Here is a 25,841-nt window from a genome sequence, read left to right on the forward strand (position 1 = left end):
AGAATGGCAGAACAGTGATGATATGCTTGTTTGATTCTTAGACAGAGGTTATGTGTTCTCTGTATTGAGTTAATACACCCTGCTTTGTTTGGGGAAGACAAAGGCTGGCAAGGAGAAAGAGCAGCAGGGCTCAGAATTTGTTTATAGCTAGTGATTGCATTATAAAAAAGACATCTGGTGAATTCTTCAAGATTTAAAAATGAGTATCTTAGTAGTAGTACAACAATTATGAAAGAATAGATATACTTAAATATAGTTGAGCAGGGTTTTTTAAATTTAAGAATTAAGAATTTATAGTAGCATGTATTAAATATGTTATTATACTAAGGCAATATTTGCTTTGTTTTTAAGCCCTTAGAGATTTGTTTGATTCCATGGATAAAACTTCTTCTAGTATTCCACCTATTATTCTACTGCAGTTTTTGCACATGGCTTTCCCACAGTTTGCGGAGAAGGGTGAACAAGGACAATATCTTCAACAGGTAATTAGGGCAAAATTTTTTTCATTAAATGTAAACTTAGGTTTCCTATATTTATTACTTAATATATTTGGAAATACAAATATCAGTCTGCTCTTTTTTTATAAAGGTTTTTTTTTTTAAAGATGGATACAATATCTTTATTTATTTATTTATTTATGTATGTATGTGGTGCTGCGGATCAAACCCAGTACCTCACAGGTGCGAGGCAAGTGCTCTACTGCTGAGCTATAACCCCAGCCCCTTAGTCTGCTCTTATTCATAACAAAATATTCTCTTGCCTAGAGTTGGGTAGTAGCCTGTCAGTTCTCACCTTGCTTGTGCTTTTGCTCCTGGTGGTGTTTTTCCATATAGCACCCAGTCCTTATAAAAATGTAAATAGGACTGGGGATTTGGGTCAGTGGCAGAGCACGTGCATAGCATAGGTAAGGCCCTGAGTTCTGTCCCCAGCACACACTCAAAAAGAATAGATTCCTGTTGGGTCCTTGTTTAGTACCTGGTAATGATTTTTCTACTATAGTCCTAAATCACACTAGCTTCCTGCTGCCTCTCTGAGCTTATCAGTACTACTCCTTTCCTTGCTTAGCCTCGCTCCAGCCACATGACTTCATTGGCCTTCTTTAAACCCTTCTCTTCCAGTAGTGTCTTTTTTTTCTTGTTCCCTTTGCTGACAGATATGTGTGTGCCTGGCCCCCTCAGGTCTCACACCTGGACTGTCTTAACATTCTAACGTCCTTCCCTTCCCACAGTCACTTTCTGCTCCCATACTGCTTTTTTTTTTTTTTCTCATAGACCTTGTTTCTACCTGAATTATATTTTGTGTATCTGTGATTGCCGCTGGGACTTCTCCTTCTCCTCCTCCTCCCTCCTCCCTCCTCCCTCCTTCCTCCTCCTCCCTCCTTCTCTCTTCATGTATTTTAGATATCTATAATAGTAGCACAAGTACGAGCAAGTAGGAGCTCAATAAATATTTGCTGAATGAATAACCATTCTGGAACTTTTTTTTTTTAAGATCTTATCAAATTTTTAAGAAATCACTTTTCCCCTTTGGAAATAGTAATTATTTTGGAAGGATTTATTGACCAACCACTGTCACTGCTTGGATTACTGTGTTGTTTCTTTAAAAATTACAGGATGCTAATGAATGTTGGATACAAATGATGCGAGTATTACAACAAAAATTGGAAGCCATAGATGATGATTCTGTTAAAGAGGTACTTAATGCATTTGTGATTATAGACTTTCATTATATCATTCACTGTTGGTTTTTATTTTATCCCCCAAAAAGATTAAAAATAAATTTATCTTAATAAGTAGATCTGCATTTGAATGCTTTTAGATGGTCAGCCTGTGGTTGATAGATTGAATCTGATATTTAATTTAGTGCATTTTTATTAAGCTTAATTTATTAATATTGATGTAATGTTAATATTGTATTATATTGTAATCTTAATTTTAATATTGTATCTGTAATCTTTTGGTAATATTTGTGAATCAGAAGGAGTTTACAGAATGGGACTACATTTAAAAAAATCTTAAATATGTATTGCTAAACTGGCTTGTGTAAAAGGAAAAATACATTAATATCTATACAAAGTAAAACTGGAATTTTAACTTCATTTTAATTTTGCAGTCAGATTCTTCATCTGCATCAGCAGTGACACCTTCTAAAAAGAAAAGTTTAATTGATCAGTTCTTCGGTGTTGAATTTGAAACAACGTATCCTTATGAGCCAAGATTTGTATAGACTAACTTAAGAAAAAGTAAATTGGTATGTTTGCTTAGGTAGCATATAAACTAAAATTGGAACCATACAGAGACAATTAGCATAGCCCCTACACAAGAATAACATGCAAATTTGTGAAGTGTTCCATATTTTCTTTGAAGTATTTTAATTTATTAATAGTCCATAGTTACTATCTTATGAAAATATATTTTGCTACATTTTTTTTTAAATAAAAAGGTAAATTGACATAAATAGCATAGTTGGTTGATTGGTATGGTGGATAGCATAGAAAAAAATTCTTCAGAGGTTTTCCTTTTTTTCCTTTTTAAATAAATTTTTAAAAATATATATTTATTTTTATGTGGTGTTGAGGATCAAACCCAGTGCCTCACACATGATAGGCAAGTACTCTACCACTGAGCTACAGCTACAACCCCCTTCAGAGGTTTTCATGCCTAAAAAATACAATGGAAATAAGAAATTTATAAAAATATAATATATTGGAGTGATCTTGAAGTTTAGATAAATGTATTTACTGTAATAATAGGACTTTTCCCTAAGAACATCTTGAACATCTTTTCTAGAATCTCTATCATTATCTCATAGAGAATTTTTAATGTATGAAATGAAGTGTTTTAATTACATTATATAAACAAGATGGATCCAGTTTATAAACATGATTCAAGAAAGGATTATTTTCTAGTTTATGGGTAGAAACTTAGAAAAAGATTTGTTTATTTTTGGGTTATTAAGGCCATTTTAAGATCATAGTAAATACCAACATATTTGTTGATATTTTATTGCAATTTATATTTAATATAATCATTACTTATAAAGTCATTGGTAGGCTTATGAACATTTGAAGTATAGTGAAGTGAAACTATTGGGAGACCAATACGTTTTAAATGATTATTAATTTAATCAGTGAATGATTATTAATTTAATAGCATTAGGATAATTTGGTATATTTAAGATTAAAACAAATCGAATACCTTTTGGCATTCCTTATCTTATTTTGCAAAGCATGAAATGTACAGAATCTGACGAAGAAGAAGTTACCAAAGGAAAGGAAAATCAACTTCAGCTTAGCTGTTTTATCAATCAGGAAGTCAAGTATCTTTTTACAGGACTTAAATTGGTAAGAACAGTCAAGGTCAATTCTCATTCTTTACAGATTCTGTGTTTGTAAAAATGCCTGCTTGCTAAAATTTATTTGTAACCCCAAAGACAATACTCATTGTGCTTAATAATGACTTGCAGACACACTGTAGAACAGCAAATTTTCAGTTGCCTGACACATTCAGTCCCAGCCAAGGTCTAACAAGGAAATATTCTGCCTTCATTTTTCAATTTGCATACTATATGCAAGTATCCTTTTTTTAATAATAATTTTTTTTTGGTGATTTCAATGTCTAATATTATCTTTAAGCATAGTGCTGAAGTGCTGTTTGTGTCTTAAATGTGGGATGGCTGTGATGTACTTGAGAAAATACATATATTAGAGGAGTATCATTTGCATGTGAGTTATGTTGCTGTTGGCTATAAGTTCAGTGTTAATTGAATTGACACTATATATGAAATAAGGTGTCTTTAAACACAGTTGCACATATTGATTGATGGAAAGATTGTGACCAGAGGCTTGCAGGAACCTAACTGTGTTTTTGCTAGGGACAGTGGTTTGGTATTTACTAATTTAGTGCTTATGGTGACAGTGTAAACATGTGCACTGTGAATAACAAGAATCAACGGTAAATTCAGAAATTAAACCTCAGGATTTCATTTCACAGGCAAAAGCACTATTTACATGGTTGCTTAAATCATGACGTACAAGTTCAGGGCATCAAATAATGAAATACAAGTGTTAATTTGAGAGTTCAGAATGTAATGCTTGGACAAGGACTCTTCAAGATGACATTTTCTTCATAATTTTGTAAAATTATAGAAAAATACACTTGGAAGTTCTATAGGAAAGCTGGTTGGTGATAATAGGTTAGCTTGATTGATGATTGTCATCACACCAGCAATGCTATCTTGAGAAAAACATGTATTTTTGAGGTGTATTTATTTTCTTTATAATTTTTAAGGTTTTTGTCATTAAAGTGATTAATAATTTTTAAAAATCAAACTTAAAAAAATTAATACATATATCATGCTTAAGTATAAGTTGTGTTTTAAAAATATTTATTTATTTATTTTTTTAGTTATAGTTGGACACAATACTTTTATTCCATTCATTTATTTTTATGTGGTGCTGAGGATCAAACCCAGGGCCCCGTGCATGCTAGGTGAGCGCTCTACCACTGAGCCACAATCCCAGCCCCAAGTATAAGTTGTTTTTAATTCAGATTTCTTTTTTTGTTTAGTAGTGCTAAATTTTACTACAAATTATTGAGGCTAAGTTTTTAATTTGTAACATTGGAAGTAATAGCTGATCCTTATTGAATATATAGTATATGCCAAGAAGTTTCCCAGGTTTTCTGTGTGTACTAACTTGTGTACTTCTAACAGCAGCACTATAATGTGTTTCATTATTACCTTTAACAAGTGATAACCCAGAGGGGGTTAATATCTTGCCTAAAGTTACATAGGCTGTCAAAAGTGGAAAGGTGATTGTGCTAGTTGAAATATGCATAGTGGCTAAAACTTCCTCCCATCCTTTAGATTAACAGAGATTTCTGTTATTCTCAGATTCAAAAATACACGATTGATGTTGGAAGGTTTTGTATATAAAGCATAAAGAACAAGGATTCCTACAGTCTCTTAATTTTTCTGAGTTTTTTGATAATAATAGAGGAATGACAGAAGACTTTGTTATATAAAATAGAATATTCTCTGAACCTGAGCAATATTTGGATCATAAGTTAAAAACTTGAAACATTTTATATTCAGGAGTTCTCAACAGTATAAATTATTTGAAGCCTTAAAAATCAATATCTAAATGTCTTCTATCACATTGTTTTTTCTAATGATGTAAGTTCATTGACATACTATGTTGTCTATTAAGTAATGCTATTTAAAATTTATTTAAAAATTTTTTTAGTTGCAGACAGACACAACATATCTATCTATCTATCTATCTATCTATTTATTTATTTATTTATTTGTATGCGGTGCTGAGGATTGAACCCAGTGCCTCATACATGCTAAGCAAGCACTCTACCATGGAACCACAACTCCAGCCCCCTAGTGCTGTTTTTTTTAAAAAGAATTAAAGATGTGATTCTATGTTGCAGATAGCAGTCATTTTAAAACTTTTTTTTTTTATAGCGACTTCAGGAAGAAATCACCAAACAGTCTCCGACATTGCAAAGAAATGCTTTATATATCAAATCTGTAAGTTGTACATTTCCTTTTGAAATTGAATTTCATTTTATTGAGAGGTTTCCAGTTTTACCCAATCTTTGTTTCTACCACCAAAGAGTTAAAAACTTGTATGGTATTCATCTATATAAAGGATTTCTTTCTATTTGTTTCTCCTCAGTCCAAGATCAGCCGGCTACCTGCTTACTTAACTATTCAGATGGTTCGATTTTTTTATAAAGAGAAGGAATCTGTGAATGCCAAAGTTCTTAAGGTTAGTAATGAACTTTAGTTTTGCTATAAAACAAAATTCTTTGAAGGTAACTCCTAACTTATAATAGGCTTATTTTTTTCTTTAGGGATAGGTGAGCTTTTTTTTGAAACATTTAGGGGAGTTATTAACATTAGATATGTGGTTCTAAACAAAGAATGTGTATTGGAATTTTCTTTTGTCCTTTTTATTTTTTTAATTTATTTTTCAATTTTTTTTTTTTTGGTCCCAGGGGCTCTCAACCATTGAGCCATATCCCCAGCCCTTTTTCTTTTTCTTTTGAGACAGGGTCTTACTAAGTTGGTGAGGCTGGCTTTAAATTTGCAATCCTCTGGCCTCAGCCTCCCAAACTGCTGGAATTACAGGCATGTGCCATGGTGCTCAGTCCCTATCTTTTTTATTCTTAATTATATAAATAACTGGCTTCTCCCTCTAGCCCCAAACATCTAATTTAAATTTTGGGTGAAACCTGGGGTCTTACATTTGTCAAAAGAGTTACAGATAATTCTGATGGATCTCCTGTATTCCCCAGAAACACTGCCTTAGATCAGATCTTTCTTTCACTTCTTAGGTACCAGTTCAGTAGGTTTGGGATGAGAGTGAGAAAGGAGACCGTAAAGCACATTGCATTATGTTTTAGGTAGTTCCTTTCCTTCAGGTAAAAGGAAAGCCAAATCACTAGTGATGAAAGAATATTTAAATGATAATCTCATGCTTCTGGAACCAGCCTTATGATTTCACTGTGTTGAACTGTGGCTCTGCTACAAGTCCACAGAATTCTTGCTCCTTCTGAGAGGTATATAATTCTAGCCTTTTGAGCTGAAAACAGTACATTTTCTTCTTAGCCTTAGTGTTATAAGAGGTTAAATATAGGTTAAGTATCTAGTGTTTGTCAATATATTTTAATGTAAGTCATTGAACTAACTATATTAGTATTGTTTCTAGGTAAAATTGTTTTCAAATTTAAAGAAAGCTGTGATTTAACTCCAGTGTTGGGGATCCATTATTTTCCCAGCAACTAGTCCAATAATTAATTGTGAATTGCTGCTTCTGTCATGAATTTTGGTACCTCTTCTGTGGTCAGTTTCATAAGCTAGCATGTCATGATAAGACATACTTGGAAAGTTTTACCTTAAAGTTAGAAACCGATGGAGAATAAGTTCTAAGAGGTCTTATTCAACTGCAGAGTCTTCTGTATGATTTTTACAGATTTCATTTGTAGCTTTATTGAAATTATGAAAATATGACTTTGTTCTTTTAAATATCTATTTTCAGTCTATTTATGTCTTTAATTTTTTTGTTGTTGTTGGTATATAGGATGTTAAATTTCCTCTTATGTTGGATGTATATGAACTGTGTACACCAGAACTTCAAGAGAAAATGATCTCTTTTCGATCAAAATTCAAGGATCTAGAAGATAAAAAAGTGAATCAACAGCCAAATACAGTAGGTTCTTATTGCTGAATTTCTTTTTTTCTTTTTTTTTTTTTTTAAAGAGAGAGAGAGAGAATTTTAATATTTATTTTTTAGTTTTCGTTAGACATAACATTTGTTTGTATGTGGTGCTGAGGATCAAACCCGGGCTGCATGCATGCGAGGCGAGCGCGCCACCGCTTGAGCCACATCCCCAGCCCTATTGCTGAATTTCTAATGTTATTATTTTAATCTTAAATCATTGCTCAGCAGTTATTATTTGGACTATTAACCTATAATAAAAATGGAATGAACCTACTTTTCACTTATGACATACATACATTCTACATGTAGTGGTGTAAGCTTTGAAGTTTTTTAAAGATATATTTTAGTTATACATGGACACAATATCTGTATTTTGTTCATGCACCCCAGCCCTCCTTTGAAATTTTAAGTGTAAAATTAACACTGGCATAAGAATCAGGAACCCTACCTCTGGTAAACCAGTCCTTTGGGGTAGAATAAGCTTTTTCTTTTATAATGTGCAGCTTCTTTCCTTTTATATTTATCTCCTCATGGCACTTCACATAAAATTTTACTTAGGATTTTTGGTATAATTATTTTCCATATAAGATAAAGAAATATCCTTTTTTCTTTTTTAGATGGAATGAGAGGTGTACAATATTGGTTCATAGATATGCATTGATAACTAAGTCAATTTTTAGTAGATGGTACTGGTTTGCCTGGAAATACTAAAATAATTTTGAGGCCATCCTCAGAAACAGTGAGACCTTGTCTTAAAAAAAAAAAAAAAAAAAGTTATAGCTCGGTGGTAAAGTGCTCCTGGGTTCAATCCCAAGTACCCCCCCCCCCAAAAAAAAAGGTATGAATGAAATCAAAACTTACATTTTTAAATGTAATCTTTGGGATTGATTTTTCTCAGTACAAGTCTCTGGAGATTGATACAGGTTGTTGTGTATATCAGTAGTTCTTTTTTTTTTTTTTTTTTTTTACTCCCAAGTAATATTTCTCTATGTGATAAACGCATAGTTTTGCTTAACTACTTACCTATTAAAGGATGTTGGGGTTGTTTCCATTTTTTGTCTGTTATGAAGAAAGCTGGTACAAACGTTCATGTATAGATTTTAGTGTGAACATAGTCTTTTATTTTCCTGGAATGAATGCCCAGGAGTGCAAGGTAGTTACACATGTAGTTTTTCAAGAAATTGCCAGATGTTTTGTAGAGCAGCTATCCCATTTTATATTCCCATTAACAGTAAGTGAGACTCACCCAGTTTTCCACAAATACATTGTTTGGTGGTGTCACTGTTTTTATTCTAGTGAATGGATAGCTTTGTGGTGATGTCTTGTTATCTTTGTCTTTCTCTAGTGGCTAGTGATATTGAACATATCTTTATGTGTTTATTTGCTGAAATGACTCTTTGTTTTCTAATTGGGTTGGTTATATTTTTACTCTTGGGTTTTGAGACTTCTTTTTTATTCTAGATACTATTTTGCAAATATTTTGTCCAAGTCTATAGTTTGCTTTTCACCCCCTTAACAGAGATCTTTTGCAGGAAAAGTTTTCAAAAATTTTGATGAAATTAGATTCTTTTTTTTTATAGTTGCTTGTGTCTTTGGTATCTCATCTAAGAAACCAATATGTTATTCAACCATGAAAGTTTATACCCATGATTTCTTGAAAGTGTTTTTTAGTTTTGAGTTCTTCCATTAGGTATTGGTCCAGTCTGGATTGACTTACATGGTGTGATGTTCAGATTCAATCTTTTACGTGTCTTATCATCTCAGCTCCTATTTATTAGTCTGTGTCCAATGAATGATCTTAGCACCTTTATAGAGAATTGGTTGACCATAGATGTATGAGTTTTTTCTGGACTCTGAGTTTATTTAATTGGTCTGTCTGTCATCATTGTGAAGTGTGACCCTTCAAAAGTTGTAATTTTTGAAAATTGTTTGAGGTGTTTTTTTTGGGTTTTTTTTTTTTTTTTTTTTTTTGGTACCTAGGATTGAACCTAGGGGCGCTTAATCCCACTGAGCCACATCCTCATCCCATTTTATATTTTATTTGAAGTCAGGGTCTCACTAAGTTGCTTAGGGACTTGCTAAGTTGCTGAGGCTGGCTTTGAATTTGCAATCCTCCTGCCTCAGCCTCTGAGTCACTGGGATTACATGCATGTTCCAGCTGTTTTGAGTCCCTTATATTCCCAAGTGTATTTACAGTTACTTTTTTTCATTTCTTCAAAAAAAAAAAGTTGGAATTTAGGTAGGGATCACATGGACTCTGGAAATTTGAGAATATTGCCATCTCAATATAGTATTTGATACTGATAATGATTTTGTATATAATAGGTTTTAATTTTTTTCAAAATTGTTTTATAATTTTCACTGTGCAAGTCTTACATATCTTTGGTTAAATTTATTCCTAAGTATTCTTTTTTTTTTCATTTTTTCATTTTTTTGTAGTTGTAGATGGACAGCATACCTTTTGTTTATCTTTATGTGGTACTGAGGATCGAACCCAGTGCCTCATGCGTGCAAGGCAAGTGTTCTGCCACTGAGCTATAGCTCCAGCCCTAGTCCCAGTATTGTATTCTTTTTGAGGTGCTCTCCCTCTGTCCCTCCTTTGTCTCAGTATGTTGCCCAAACAGGTTTGTAAATTCCTGGGCTCAAGTGATCCTCTTGTCTCAGTCTCCTGAGTAGCTGAGATTACAAACATACCAATGTGCCTGGCTTGCTTTCTTAATTTCATTGTCAAATGTTTCTAGCTAGTATATAGAAATATAATCAATTTTTGTATATTGAGCTTATACCTCAACTTTGCTGACTTCATTTATTATCTCATTTCCCCCTTACACTTATTTTTTGAAAGAGTTTGTCTAGAATTTGTGTTAATGGTATAATTGTTAAAGTCCATGTCTGCAGATTTCTTTTTCAAGAGTTTATAAATCACAGACTTAATATAATCATAGTTCTATGGTTAGTCAAATGATGTATTTCATGTTAGGTTTGTTTTGGTAGGTTTTGTTTTTATAGAATTGATCAATTTCATTCAGCTTATCAAATCTGTCTACAAAGTTGTTCCTGTTATTTATTTATTTAGTTTTGGGTATTGGGAATTGAATTCAGGGGAGTTCTACCACTGAGCTACATCCCAGCCTTTTTTATTTTTCATTTCTAAGACAGGGAGAGTCTCACTAAGTTGCCAGGCTGGTCTTGAACTTGAGATCCTCTTGCTTCAGTCTCCCAAGGAGACTATATCTGTCCCTGGTATTTTTACTGTCCTTTTAATTTCTGCAGGGTGTGCAGTGATCTAACCTGTTTCATTCCTAATATTATTAATTTGTGTAATTTTTTTCCCCAATTGAGCATTGCTAATTTCATTGAACTTTCAAAAAGCTGGCTTTGTTTTGCTGATTTTCTGTTTTGTTTTTAATCTGATTTTTTTTTTCAGCCCTTTTTTCTTTTCTTCACCTTGCTTTATTTATTTTTTTACATTTTTCAGGTGGTAACCTACATTATTAATTTTAAACTTTCCATCAAGAAATTACACCCACTTTGTACTATGTATCTCTTAACAGTGGTTTCACTGTGTCCCACAAATTTCAATTTCATTTAAATTATCTTTTTTGTATTTTCAAAAATTATCTCAAGTCTTACTCTTTGATCATGGATTATTTAGAAATGTCTCAGAAGATCTGGGGCTGTAGCTCAGTGGTAGAGCGCTTGCCTAGCATGTGTGAGTCACTGAGTTTGATCTTAGTATCACATAAAAATAAATAAATAAAGGCATTATGTCCATCTACAACAACAAAAGGAAATGTCTGAGAAATTTTCCTGTTATGTCTTGTTGATTCTAGTTTTCCACTGTGTAAGAGAACACAGGTGATTTAGATTCTGTTAAATTCTGTTGGTATAGTTAGATCATTTACATTTCATGCAGCCGTTGCCTCTTTTGATGTTAGGATTTAAATCTATTTTGTTTTTTGCTGTTTTTCTTTTTTTGCTTTCTTTTGGGTTACTTAAACAATTTTAGAATTCTGTTTTATCTACAATGTTTTTGAATGTATTTTTTAAAAATTACCATTAATTTTATATTTTGTAAAAGACAAGCTTACATGAAGATTTCTAAAATAAATTCTGAGCACTAAAATATGTACTTTTATGAAATATAGAATTAAAACAAAAAGAACTTTCACTTTACTGAAAAAAGGATAATAAACTGTGTCATCATTAAGAAAAGCAGTTCATAAGGGAGAGTATTGAGCTAGAAACTTGAAATAAATATTAAGAAATGTCAAGTCTGATTTAACAGTGGAAAGAGAAAATAACAGATTTTTCTACATAAGAAGTCTATGATTTGGGGATTTCAAAATGTGCATTTCACATGTTAGAAGAAGCAAGGAACTTGTTCCTCATTAAATCATATTTAAGTACATTTGTTAAAAAATATAAAAAAATGTAGGTTACAAGGTGACAGAAAATAGAAAAATTAATTATTAAATAAAGATAACACAGTTGAAAAAAAAAAAAAAAGAAAAGCAGTTCAGTTCTGATCTGCACAGAAAATGCACAGTGATTCCAAATTGTGAATCAGTATGCTGTCTTAGATCTTAAATTGAATGTATTCTTTTTTTTTTTTTTTTTTTTAAGAGAGAGAGAATTTTAATATTTATTTTTTAGTTTTCGGCAGACACAACATCTTTGTATGTGGTGCTGAGGATCAAATCCGGGCTGCACGCATGCCAGGAGAGCGCGCTACCGCTTGAGCCACATCCCCAGCCCTGAATGTATTCTTGTATAGCTTTTTTAGTGGTTATTCTTGGTTGGTATTTGCTCTAAAAAAGGATTAGGTGACCTAATTGCCATTTTTTTGGTTGTGGGATCCCTTGAATTCTAGCCACTCTGTCTTATAGTTCAAGAACTTATTTTATAAGTTCCCATTATATGTGTTATATATAACACATATATAACACATTATATGTGTTCCATTATATGTCTTATAGTTTCCATTATAGTTTTCAAGAACTTTGTTAACTAGGCCTGGATAGATTAATTTCTTTCATACACTAAAATGAGTCCAGGCAGTGAGTTCCCACTAAAGCACTTTGCTTATATAGTAATCATAACTCTTTTAGCATAGGTAAATTTTTGATCAGTAAATATTTAAGTTAATCTGAGCTAAAGTGGAAGGTAGCCATGGCTTAGTAGACTTCATCTAAGTTGCAGTAATTTGAATTTGTTTTCAGGTAGTTCTCTACCCCCTCCCCGTCCATATGGTTTGATAGTATTTTGGGGGAAATTACAGAATTGGGTTTTCCTTTTCTACCCTAGAACAGTGTTTAAGGACACTGCCAGATTTACTGGAATGTTCTAGCATTAGTGGCTAACCACTGGTCAGAAATTCAGGGAGTCTGCTATTGTATTTTAACAAGATTATATATTGTTAACAACAGGACCTCTGGCTTTAACAGCTGTATATTAACTGTAGTTATATTAGTAGTTTGTAAGGTAAACCATCATTTTTTCTTAGTGAACACTGAACAAGAGTTTAAGCTTTTATTTCCAAATGATTTTATCTGAAACATTTTTTTTCCACCTTCAGGGTGACAAGAAGAGTAGTCCTCATAAAGAAGTTAAATATGAACCCTTTTCATTTGCGGATGGTAAGTGAAATTTCATTTTAATTGTGTTTATTTATGTTTTAAGGTAAAATTATTTGTCTTGCCATATGTGTTCAAATTTTTTTTTAAGCCAGGTTTCTTAAAGAATAATTTGCCTTCATATGACAGTAAAATCACTTTTTTAGTGTATACTTGTGAGTGATACACTTTTTAAAACGTCACTAATGAAGTCTCAACTCTGGACAGTGACATTTACTGGGTTCTAATAAAGTAGTACTTCTTTAATCTGAACTTGAGTTATTGTTGAGTTATTATAACCTTGCTTGAGAAAAGCACATGTCTGTTCATTGTTTGATAATACTGGATTCATGTCTCTTTAGATATTGGCTCCAATAATTGTGGATACTATGACTTACAAGCAGTGCTAACGCACCAGGGAAGGTCTAGTTCTTCAGGTCATTATGTGTCATGGGTGAAAAGGAAACAAGGTAAAAAGTCTATTGTTTCTTCTACTGTTGAATACTACTTTGCTTATTATAAGTTTTATAGCACTGTGGGGTTCTCTCTTTTTTTTTTTTTTTTTTTTTGTTAGTCTCAGAACTTCTTTACATTTGTAACTGTAGAAGCCCTGGACTTTTGTTTATGAGGTTTTACCTGTTCATATTTTCAACATTAGCAATTAAAGCTGAGAAATTTAAAATTGACAGTAATAAACCCATTTCATATTAATAGAAATAACGTTGTAATACCGACATTTTCCAAAACAAAGAATTAGAAATGTTATTTACAGTTTTTATCTGTCTGCTGTCTTAATAGAAGACACTGGATTCTCATCTAGTTCTATATTCAGTCTTCTCTTGCACTATCACACATCATGTGGCCTCTGGAAACTCCAAAGTACACTTGAGAGAATGAGGATGGAAAAGGGAAATAATGCATTAAATAGTTGTGACATCGTGGAATCCCTCAAGTAGTCTTGATCCTGGGTGGTCCCTGGACACTTGGGGGAGGTGTTGGCAGGTGGGGAGAGTACTGCTGTGCATCAGGTTGGTACTGTTTTTGCAGTGGGATGCTGAAGAGAATTGGGTATGATACTATTTTTCTTTTTCTTGTTATTTAGATGAATGGATTAAATTTGATGATGATAAAGTCAGCATTGTAACACCAGAAGATATCTTGCGGCTTTCTGGTGGTGGAGACTGGCATATTGCTTATGTTTTACTCTACGGGCCTCGCAGAGTTGAAATAATGGAAGAGGAAAGTGAACAGTAATCTTCAGTTTAGCTATTTATGCCTAGGTGTGAAATGTTTTTTGTTGATCATTTCTATAATCCAGAGCTTTAGAGGAAGACAAATTTAGGTGGTTTTATCTGTTCCCCCTTCATGTGGAACAAGAGGGGGCAGAAACAGACCACTTGTGCATCAACCTAAAATTACAGAAAAGAAAATTACCCTTGGATTGTGCTGCCCTGTGTAAAGGTGGCTGGAAGACATTCTTTAAAAGTTATTTCTTGCATTAATTAAAAAAAAAAAAATCTTAAGTTGAAATGCCTTTCACCCATTACCTCCTGCAGTTTTTCTTCTTGCTCTCTCAGCCCAAGATTGAACAATTTATTGCACACCCATTACCTATTCTTTGTTGTTCTTGCATGGTTCATATCGCCATTCAGTAGCTGCCCATCCTTTGCCTTATCTAACAAACATTTTTCCAGGAAGGTGGAAAAGGAAGTGTTGCTCTCATTGTGTAACTCAGTGCTGCTGTCCACGTCCCATGGAAACATGGGTGCAATCAAGTATTGTCCAGCCTGACTGTTGCTGGCTTTTCATAACTTTAAAATAAATTGTGATCAATAATAGTACATTTGATTATACATTTATTATTGTGTCTCTCTCTGATGTACTATGGTTTGTACATTTAACTTTGCAATGGTTTTGTAGTAATCAACCTTAAAAAAATGTTGACAAGCTCTGGTTGCTTATTTTTAGAAAATGAGGATATTTAATAAAAAAAAAAAAGGAGGGATTAACAGCTTTTGACCTCAAGTCTTTTGTCTTTTGAGTATTGGGAGTTTGGCTGAAGATTCAAATGTTTAATAATATATAATTTCTGAAAATGGTTAATATTCCTGTGCTGTTAAGCATCCATTTAAAGTACTTTTCTTGGGCTGAGGATGTAGCTTAGTGGTAGAACACTTGTCTAGCATGTGCTACCCCAAACCAAATAAGACTTTGCCCATATTCCCTTTAAAAAGCAATACAAAGTTATAAGAGTAATGGAATTCTTTGCATGCTGAATGCAATGATGTTACCAGATTCATTCCTTGGCTCATTGGTATTTGTTTTTTAACTCTCGTTAATTCCCAGTCTTAATGTCCTTCTTGAAATTTAACATTAGTGATTTTTTAAGTTAATGGAAGAAAACAGCAAGAGTATGGGGTATTTGAAGATGATCAGTTTCTTAAATTTTAATAGTTTAGTTTCAGGAATCTTGATTGACTGCTAAGGAAATGATAAAGGATAGAATATGAACATAATCGTCTGATTTTGAATCAGATATTTATAATAAAGTTTGAGGATTATTATGATCTCTCATTTTTTGCCTATGTTGTTTTAATGCTCTGCAGGTCAGAACATTGGTAACCATTAAGGTTCCTAGAGCATAATGGCCATTTTTCTCAAATCTGAGCAATGTGATGTAACCTAATACTAGGGTACAAAATAAGCATTTCAGGGATACTTATTTGTAGTTTCCTCACCTAACCTCTTGACTGTTGGCAATCAATACTTTCTATTTTGGCTGGGGGAGGGGTGGTGAAGAATAAGGGTGTGGATCTTAAGAATTGTTATGTTGTATGATGCCTGTGACTTTAAAGTTTTTTTTTTTTTTAATTCAGTGTCACATTTGGTCAGAACAAATTTGGAAGGAATAAATTTAACGGTTATAATTAAAATTTCTCACCTGTTGGATACTGAAACTACTAGACCAGGTGAGGTAGATTTGCCTTGTATAGATAGTTTTTAAAATTCTAATACATTCTATGTCCTTGTTATTATAAAAAGCTTGATTGCATTTTATTTGATCTAAAAAAGCATTATTCCAAAAGTATTCTTTAAGTAGGAATTGAATTCATACCAATGTTGATTTGTTTTAACTAGTAAGACTATTTTAGAATTCTGCCTTGCACATAAGGGAGAGTGTGGAAAAAATTATCTTGTTTCTTGAATGTGCCTTATTTTCTATGCCACTGTAACACGGAGGCCATTTCACTATTAGAGCTGTGCTTGAATAGCTAATAGAGGCTCAAGTAATAGCATTTCCAGGAGTCTGCGCTCAGTAGCCCTTCTTTAGAATCAACAGTGATGACCTGATCTTGGAGCCCTCAAGAGATGCTTATGTGGGAATAGTAAAAACAGATGTAGTAAAAACATCTTTAGCCATTACTACCTAGTACTTTCACATACATCTCATTTGAACTCACAGTAATCCTTCAGATAATATAAAGACTTAAGAGGGCAAATGATTTTTGTAAGGGCAAGAGAGTAAAGTTTTAGACTTCATTTATTTTAAAGTTGGGGGCTTGCAAGCATTTTCTCTAATAGGTCAGATAGTAAATACTATAGGCTTTGCAGGCCAGAAGCTGTCTGTTGCAACTACTATGCTGTTGTAGTGTGACAAGTGCCACAGACACTAGAAGTGAGCATGGCTGGACGCCAATAAAATTCCAGTTATGAGGCTTAGTGAGCAGACCATTGTTTGCTGATCCTCTGCTTTAAAATAAATATGATAAATGAAAATAAGGAGTCTTGAAATTGTCATCCTGGGATTTCAGAATAACTAAATTTTATAACTACTAGCATGAAGGAAACTAATTTCACTTCATTATATTTACCCTAACAAAAAAGAGTTTGTGATCCAGAATTCTGTCCATTTTCCCATCCCTCCCTTCCATCCTTCCCATCCTTCTCCTCACTTCAAGCCCTGAGCCAATGTGTGTGCTATTGATATTGGAGCACCAGCCAACTGTACAACAACTGTTATAAAAATGTTTATTGTTTACCAAAACCAGTGGACCTCTTATCAAATGCTGCTTGGTAACAAAATCTTATCACAGTTTTAATAAAAAAGAAAAGAAAAGAAGAAAGAAGCTAACTATTTGTCTCATTGTCATTAGTTAGACTTTCGGCAAGGTCACTTAATCCAGACTTGTTCAATGCATTAATCAGGTTATCAGGTGTTGCATGTATTCCCTCTTGATCTTGCCAGGCAACCAGGAGCTGCTTAGCTCTCATCTTCATGTCTTCACTGTCACACTCAATCTGCCTAATTTCTGAGTCTTTCATTTCCAAGTAGGGAGCCAGAATCTTCCATTGCTCACCCAGCTTATTGGCAAATACCTCTATTTGTTCCCCTGTTACAGGTTTATCTCGCCGAACATCAGGACCTAGAAAACACAGAAAATATAAACTATGTACAAAGTACAATGATATGTGCAATTCTAAATATATAAAAGAACTGGAAAGCTCAGGGGTCACTGAGTTATTACCTTTAGTAAGCTTTACTTTAAAATGATAATTTTCTTATTTTTTCCATGGGTTGAATACCCATTACAATCATGATCATTTGATCAATAATCAAATCTGAAGCTGTTACCTCTATTGTAATTATGATGACTTTCTTTGAAATGAACTGCTGCTCTCCTTCAGTTCTTAAAGAGGTATGGTTTTGCTTGAAATATAAGTATTTTGCCTTAAAACGTTAAGAATCTTCTGACCCTTAAAAAATCACTTCCAAAACTTATTGCATAAAATTATTTTAAAATAAGTGATATTTTAAATTCCTTACTAAAGTCAGAAGCAGAGCTAACTTTGTAAAAGTTGAGAAGTAGATCAAGTCAAATAACATACCTCTCAACCAAGAACCCCAATCTTTTCCAATTTTGTAAAATTAGCCAAGAAAATTCAATTCTTACTTTCATTTTCCTTCAGTAAAGCATCATTATCTTCCTCATCTTCATCCTCACCTGTTTTTATTTCTTCAGAAGGTGGCTAAAAATGAGAAAGAAGAACATTTAAAAGAATGCCAACTTCTGAAGTAAGTACAGATGCTTTGGGTAAAAGTGGTTGTGAGAATTAAGAATACTGGGCTTCAAAGCCTTCCTCCTGAGAAAGCATTAAATGTGAATGTCAGATAAGTTCAGTGGGACATTCCTCACCTGCAGAAGGAGTGAACTCAGGCAAAAACCTAATAGTTGGAAAAGGGATCTCCTAACCCCAGTTTTCAATGTGGGAAGAAGGGAAATGGTGCAAAGCATGGTAAGCTGATCTGAAAATACCTGAGGTTTAGTAAGTGTGGAGCAACAACTGTCCTTGACATTGAGTAATTTTATTAAATTATAGGCACACAGTATCATTACTGTATTTATTGTAATAATCCATTAGAAAACTATATAGAAAAGAGAATAGATCAGAAAGATAGGCCAAGTTATTTATTTATTTATTTGGTATTGGGGATTGAACTCAGGGGCACCTGACCACTGAGCCGTAATCCCCCAGCCCGGTTTTGTATTTTATTTAGAGACAGGGTCTCACTCTCAGCGCCTTGCCATTGTTGAGGCTGGCTTTGAACTCAGATCCTCCTGTCTCCGTCTCTCGAGCTGCATGTGCCACCACACCTGGCAAGGCTAAGTTCTAAGTGCCCTACTGCTACTCCCTGGATCCTGTCTTTGATAAAAGAGAATAGGCTGGAAAACAGGAAAAATTCATATCTGAGTTTACAGCTGAATAAAGTTTACCCAAAGTATTAAGAAATTGCTTTAAATTACATGCTGCACAGAAAATGATGAGTTTATGTATTTCCAGTAAACATGTATACTCATGCATTTTTATTTCATTTAAATTAAATAGTTTGTGGATCAAAATTTTTATATGATAAATTTAGTTCTTTGCTCAAATAGAGATACAGTTTTAAAAGAAGATAATGTCAACTAAGAGGTATGCAAAGAAAATGATCCATGTTACTTACTGGTAATTCCTTGGCTAGCTTTATTACCATGTTTTCAAGATATTCTGGCAAACTTTTAAACTGCTGATTGGTTGGCTGGAAAAAGTGAGGGCTTCTCCGTGCTAGTAGTCTCAGGGCTCTCCAACCATAATTTGAATTATTCACAGCTCTATAAAAACAGATGTCATTTCTATAATTTATAGTTTTTATTTCTGTATTCCCTTCTACTTAACTCTTAAGTAATGCTCAAAGTATCATTCTTTTCATTCTAAAGGACCTCTTAATATACATTACACATATAAATAACAAACTAACAATCTGGAGAGGCAGGCTCATGGGCAGCAAACACATTTTCAAAGTTTACATGCATTTTACTTTTAAGTCTATGAGTGACTTGTTGGGTACCCAATCCTGGCTAGGTTATGGGTTGGACAGGACAGGAATTATCCCTAAGTTATTTGGAAAAAAAGTAAATTTATAATAGGTGCCTGTTCAATTGAGGTAATATCCATACTTGCAAAGTCACCTACAGATGCAAGTTTAGAATATTTTCTAAAATCAACACTGAGTTTTGATGTTAATTTAGCTAATACAGGTTGAAACACCCCAAATCTGAAACTTTTCAAGTGCCTCAAAAGATTAAACTGGTAAAGTGTATTCCAATTTTGAAAAACTCTGAAACCTGAAGCACTACTAGAAGGTCTCAAATGTTTTAGATAAAGGATACTCGAGCTGGATTTGTTTTTTTAAATTTATATAACAACTAAACTTCTAATTCACATATTGCCCACCTCAATAAATAAAAATGGCTCAAAATACTAAAAAAGAGAAATAACCAGAAGCTAACAAAATAAGTAATGACACAAAAATCATGAACCGCTTCCCAATGAAACAGCAAGAAGTGGTTCATAATGAGGTAAGAAACAGAAACCTCTAAGAAATTCTAAAGTAAATGCTCTAGAAATGGGCAAAGCTACTGAAAAATCAAAAGCACAAATTCCCTTTGAGTTTTTGGAAGTCTTCCCTCCCCCATCTCCTAACTTCACAGATTAGCAATCTGGTTATTTGGTCATCTTTTATGAATGAACCTTTGGGATGTTATATCACTGAAGACTAGCAAAACTACCCCTAGATGGTGCACTCTTCCCAGGTTAACACCAATTATGCTTTGCCTTTCTCTGACACACCTGTTAAGCCATTTGATTCTTTTAAGTACTTTCAAAATTCCTTGTGAATTATACACAAAAGTTTCATTTTTTTCTCCACAATCTAACCATTCAAGTTCTTAAGTCAATCCTAGAGAACTACCTGCCACTTTAAGAATGAATATGCTTCATCCTATATAAATATTCTTTTTTAAAAAAAATTTTTAGTTATTGATAGACCTTTATTTATTAATTTATATGTGGTGCTAAGAATCAAACCCAGTGCCTCACACATGCTAGGCAAGCGCTCTACCGCTGAGCCACAACCTCAGCCCTTAAATTAATATTCTTTTAATCAACAAATCCTTATTGAGCCAGGTACTCAGGAGCTGTGGAGACAGGTCATTCATGTGTATCCTGAGCACTTGGGCAGAATAACACTGTAGAGAAGAGCAGGACCTGGATACCAGAATGACTTCCTTGGTTCTGCCTTTCACTGAGAACTTCAATAAAAAAATTTACCTTCAGAGCCTTAGGCAGTTACTTAGCACCTGCACACAGAAATGTGGGATTTGTTGGCAAGCATATCATTCATAAACACAAAAGGTATAGGACAATTTTAGATAGAGGTGAGGATGGGAAACAAAGAGGAGAAGGAGAATTTTGGAGATTGGTTTAAATGCTGTGAACTTAACATGGGAATGCCAACAGGGATACTGTTAAGGAGGTGTACCACTGTGAGCTGCTGTTGAGGAAAAGAGGTTCACGCAAACAAGATGGTAGGTATATGCAAAGTCCAAAGGGAAAGACCTTAGAGGTGAAGAAGAAACAGGGCTGGTGTGGTTAAAAGCTGAGGAAAAAAGGAACAAAGATACAGTTGGAGAGGCAGGTATGAGGCAGATCAAGGAGGCCTAAAGGCCAGGAAAGGAGTATGGATAAGATCTTAAACATGAGATTGAAGTGGTGAATTTATTTGAAAGATCACTGATGCATGGAGAACTCACTACAAACCAGTTGAGTGGTCATAGTAACTAAAAAATTATCACAAGGTCACAGCAGTTATGAATTTTGAGTGCTAAGTACATGCCATACATGGTTCAAAGTGAAAATATAATCCTAAGAATAAACCTGTGATATGAAGACTATTACTACTTAACTGAAAGGAGGATAAAGGTTATTAAATTTACCTCGAGTTGCCTAAGCAGCCAGGGACAGAGGGGATGGGAACCTACACATTCTGACAAGAGGGCCCTGGCCCTTAAGTCACAACTCTACAACACTGAGACTATGTGGACCCAAAGTTATTCCAATGGAAAAAGAGCTAGCAATGGAGACTGAGGTGGAGGGGCAGTGAGATAAAAGTAGCAGACTGGTTTCCTGGATGCCCCAAGACAGAAACAGCTGAGGCAGTTCAAATGGCAACTGCTGCTGAGAGAGCAAACAGAGAAGAGGTGACCCTGATGGGAGTATTTCAGTGGTGTGACTGGGAAGACAGCCCTGTTGGAGTGACCAGAGAACAGGCGGTGAGGCAGTGAAGGCAAGAATTACGTCAGCTGCTGGAACAGAGATGGCAGCTGGAGGGACACATGGGATTGGGCTAGATTTCTAATATTTTGTAACAAGGGTGGTTCCAAATCATGTTTGATGGTCAACAGGAATAATCCTTGGCTGGAGGTACAGCCCAGTGGTAGAGCATTTGCCTGTGAGGCTCTGGGTTCAATCCCCAGGACCCCCCACAGAACAATCCTGAAAATAAGGATGAGTAGTCATGTGAAACTGGCACATTAATTCACCTAACAGAGAAAGTATTACTCTATAGATTAATAAAACTTCTAAGAAAAAATTTTATAGGAAATTAAAATTAGCTGATGAGAATCATTACTTACTTATATTCATTTTCAACCATATTTTCAGGGTCTGCTTGTTCAATGGCTTCTTCAAAGAACTCCTCCAAAGTTGGCATGTATTCCCTGGGCATTACAATGTAACTAGTGAGGACCATGCATTAATAATACTAATAAAATGGTGGCAATAAAAGATTCTAAAAGAATATGTTATAGTTAGGAACTGAAATTTAGGGACTCCCGATTTTTTTTTAAAACAATGCTGCTGAATGATTTTTTTTTTTAAATCTTTATATATTTATATATTTATTTATTTTTATGTGGTGCTAAGGATCGAACCCAGGGCATCACACATGCTAGGCAAGGGCTCTACCACTGAGCCACAACGCCAGCCCCAGGACTCAAATTTTTAAGGAGGTAAAAAAGACTCAAAATTTAACTCTCAGAGGGGACAATAAAGGGATGGTCTATACAATATTTCATATTACTATGTATTATAAATGATAAAACATAGAATATATTATACATTAACATTAATATGCTGCTATTCTGAGGGTGGACAGGGTAGCATTTAGATTTTGCCAGCAAATACCATATTTTCCTATCACGTGCTCATTCACTGATAATTTATCCTTTAAAAATTTCAAGAGTTTGAGCTCTTATTTCAAAAGTTACCTTGGTGAAATGGTGATTTTTAATTACCTTTCTTGAGTTTGTTTTTAGAAATAACATTTTTTAAAAAATATTTATTTTTTAGTAATAGGTGGACACAATATCTTTATTTTATTTTTTATGTGGGGCTGAGGATCAAACTCAGTGCCTCACACATGCGAGGCGAGCGCTCTCCTTCTGAGCCACAATCCCAGCCCCTAGAAATAACATTTTGATAGAGTCAAGCAAAGAAATCTTAAGATCACAGCAAATGTTCTACATTGTTGATTAAAACTAAAAATAGGGCTTGTTAAAGAAAGCTCAGGCATCAGAACTTATGGCTAATGTTTCATTACAATGACATGCTTCCTAATCAACAAACATCACAGGTCTATAAAGTTTCTTGGGGGTTTACCCTTACTTTTTAAACATTTGTTCTTTTTAGATATACATGACAGTACAGTGTATTTTGACGTATCATACATACATGGAGTATAACTTACTTAGGAACATATTCTTGTGGTTGTACATGATGTGGAGTCTCACTGGTCACATATTCATATATGAACTTAGGAAAGTTATGTCCAATTCATTCTACTGTCTTTCCTATTCCCATTTCCCCTTCTTTCCTTTCATTCCCCTTTGACTAATTAATCTAATGAACTTCTATTCTTTACTGCTCCCCCTTATTGTGTGTTAGCATCTGCATATCAGAAAGAATATTTGGCCATCTATTTACCAGCAAAAGTCATAAAGTCATTCTTTTTTTATGGCTGAGTAATGTTCCACAGTGTATATATACTACATTTTCTTTATCCATCCATTTGTTGGAAGGGCACCTAGGTTGGTTCCATAACTTAGCTATTATTAATTAAGCTGCTATAAACATTGATGTGGTTGTATCACTGTAGTATGCTGATTTTAAGTCCTTTGGGTATATACCGAGGAGTGGGATAACTGGGTCAAATAGTGTTTCCATTCTAAGTTTTCTAAGGTATCCCTATACTGCTTTCCAGGGTGGTTGCACCAATCTGCAGTCCCACTAGCAATGTATGAGTGTACCCTTTTCCCCACATCCTCAGAAACATTTTTTGTTACTTGTATTCTTGATAATTGCCATTCTGTCTGGAGTGAGATGGAATTTCAGTAAATAGTTTTAATTTGCATTTCTCTATTAGCTAGAGATGTTGAACATTTCTTCATATATTTATTGATCATCATAATTCTGTGAAGTATCGGTTCAGTTCCTTAGTCCATTGATTGATTATCTGTTTTTCTTTTTTTTGTGTGTGTGTGTTATGTTTTTTGAGTTCTTTATATATTTTGGAGATTAATGCTCTATTTGAGGTGCAGGTAGCAAAGACTTTCCCCCATTCTGTAGGCTCTCTCTTCAGGCTATTGTTTCCTTGACTGTGAAGAAGTTTTTTATTTGATACCATCCCATTTATTGATTCTTGATTTTGCTACTTGTGCTTTAGGAGTCTTGGTGACGAAGTTGGTTCCTAAGCTGACATGTATCATCACTTTTCTTTTACATGAAACACAAGACAAAATGGAAGATCCACAATAGTACTCAACCAGAGCCGAGTATCATTCACACAAATATTTTGAAACCGTGTGCTAGTTTTCAAATTATATACTTCAAACAGTCAAGACTAATGTAACAAACATGTCTGTATGTAAAACCCAGGCTTTTGCCATATTTGCTTCAGATTTTTAAGATTCTACAAATACAACTGAGGCTTCCTGTGCTTCCTCCATAATTTCATTCCTTCACCCCAGAGGTAGCCATTATTCAGAATTTGGTGTGCTTTAAAATAAAACGGAAAAACTCAAATATATATTTTGAGTCTTCTCAAATTTTCAAGTGATGGAACCCTGCTTGTGTTCTTAAACACCTTGATTTTTCTAAAGTATGAAGTATGACCGAGTCAAGGCAGGTCTCATTCATCAATTTTGTTACTAGGTATATAGTATTCCACTTTATGAACACGCCACAAGTTACCCTGGACCTACTGATAGGTATTCTGCTGGTTTTCTTACTTTCTCAACAATTCTATGCAAACATTCTTGTACATGTCTCCACATGTAGATAAACTTAGTTTTCTTCAGGCACCAAGGCTTTCAAACTTCTACTGCAATCTACAGTAGGAAATTTATTTTATGTCATCACCCAATATACATATAGTATACACAAGTATGCGTATCATATATGAATAAAGCTAATGTAAAAGAATGTTTTCTCTTTCATTAAAAAAAAAAAGGTGGAAATCAGTAAATTGACTTCACAAGTAACCAATGATTCTCAATGTGAAGTAAAAAACACTGTTCATATACCTAGCTAGCACTGGAAGAACTACATCTTAGGGTGTACACTTTAACTTTCAAATATTGCTAGTTGTCTTTCCAAGTGGCTTTACCATTTAGACTCCAAACAGCAGAAATGATAAATTACCTTCATTTATGATTTTTAGAAAATTTTAGTATTTAAAGTTATTGAATCTCTTGGCTATGAAATTGCTAATGAGTGTACTTCCAGTTACTAGTGAAGTTGGGAATCTTTTCAGAGATTTATTAAAGTTGCTATTTCCCACAGTATTCCTTTACTACTTCTAATGGGTTGACTTATTCTCATAGATTTGGCAGGAATCTAATTTTATTCATTGATCTTGCTAGAAGTTTATATTTCCCTCAAAAATATCTTTTGGTTTTGTTGATCTTCTATTTGCTATCTTACTAATTTCTAATCATTTTACTTTCTACTTTGGATTTACTGTTCTAGTGCTGGATTTTTGCTTAGCTCAGTTAGTTTTCAGGTTCTTTTTAAAAACCATGAACATGCCAGGTGCAGTGGAGTATGCCTGTAATCACTGCAGCCTGGGAGGCTAAGGCAGGAGGATCATGAGTTCAAAACCATCTTCAGCAACTTAGTGAAACCCTAAGCAACTCAGCGAGACCCTGTCTCTAAAATATAAAAAGTGCTGTGGATGTGGCTCAGTGGTTATGCACCCTTGGGTTAGATCCCTGGACCAAAAAACAAAAACAAAAAACACGATTTAAGGCTCTAAATTTCCTCTTGTGTTTTATTAAGTTAGATCTAAAGTCTGAAAATACAGTATTTTCATTATCATTTAGTTATGTTTTCAAATTTTCATTATAAGTCTCCCTTCCTTTCCCTTGGAGACAAGGTCTCACTATGTTGTTGGCTGGCCTCAAGCTATCCTCCTGCCTCAGCCTCATGAGCAGGTGGGAAAAAGCTGTGAACTTTTTCACATGGCTCATTTCTTCTTTGATTCAGGGGCTATTTGGAAGTGTTTTAAAAAATTTCTAGAAACTTTTATTACATTTTATTATTCATGTTTAATTCTA

General features: G+C 34.0%; 2 protein-coding genes and 1 non-coding gene across 8 annotated transcripts in view; 2 read left to right on the forward strand and 1 right to left on the reverse strand.

Moving 5' to 3' along the window:
- The window catches only part of Usp14 (ubiquitin specific peptidase 14), a 35,597-nt gene extending 20,907 nt beyond the window's left edge, over window positions 1–14,690 (forward strand). For both annotated transcript variants that reach the window (XM_040274653.2, XM_005329025.5), the window contains 10 exons: window positions 352–482; window positions 1,613–1,693; window positions 2,113–2,198; window positions 3,229–3,343; window positions 5,473–5,538; window positions 5,687–5,779; window positions 7,094–7,222; window positions 12,813–12,873; window positions 13,212–13,319; window positions 13,952–14,690. In XM_040274653.2, coding sequence (XP_040130587.1) covers window positions 352–482; window positions 1,613–1,693; window positions 2,113–2,198; window positions 3,229–3,343; window positions 5,473–5,538; window positions 5,687–5,779; window positions 7,094–7,222; window positions 12,813–12,873; window positions 13,212–13,319; window positions 13,952–14,103 — 1,022 coding nt within the window. In that variant the 3' untranslated portion in view covers window positions 14,104–14,690. The remainder of the gene's footprint in view (window positions 1–351; window positions 483–1,612; window positions 1,694–2,112; window positions 2,199–3,228; window positions 3,344–5,472; window positions 5,539–5,686; window positions 5,780–7,093; window positions 7,223–12,812; window positions 12,874–13,211; window positions 13,320–13,951) is intronic.
- Window positions 2,253–2,359, forward strand: LOC120886675 (U6 spliceosomal RNA). The gene has a single exon (XR_005729754.1). It is a non-coding gene; the product is annotated as a U6 spliceosomal RNA (small nuclear RNA).
- Window positions 14,691–16,864: 2,174 nt separating the features above from the next.
- The window catches only part of Thoc1 (THO complex subunit 1), a 48,082-nt gene continuing 39,105 nt past the window's right edge, over window positions 16,865–25,841 (reverse strand). For 3 of the 5 annotated variants that reach the window (XM_078030299.1, XM_005329024.4, XM_040274635.2), the window contains 4 exons: window positions 21,864–21,947; window positions 18,854–19,001; window positions 17,802–17,877; window positions 16,865–17,273 (listed from right to left, as the gene is read on the reverse strand). In XM_078030299.1, the coding sequence (XP_077886425.1) occupies window positions 16,978–17,273; window positions 17,802–17,877; window positions 18,854–19,001; window positions 21,864–21,947 (604 nt within the window). In that variant the 3' untranslated portion in view covers window positions 16,865–16,977. The remainder of the gene's footprint in view (window positions 17,274–17,801; window positions 17,878–18,853; window positions 19,002–21,863; window positions 21,948–25,841) is intronic. The other 2 variants (XM_078030300.1, XM_040274642.2) reach the window with 1 other exon arrangement.

This window comes from Ictidomys tridecemlineatus, chromosome 13 (assembly GCF_052094955.1).
Source record: "Ictidomys tridecemlineatus isolate mIctTri1 chromosome 13, mIctTri1.hap1, whole genome shotgun sequence".
Taxonomy (NCBI): Eukaryota; Metazoa; Chordata; class Mammalia; order Rodentia; family Sciuridae; genus Ictidomys; species Ictidomys tridecemlineatus.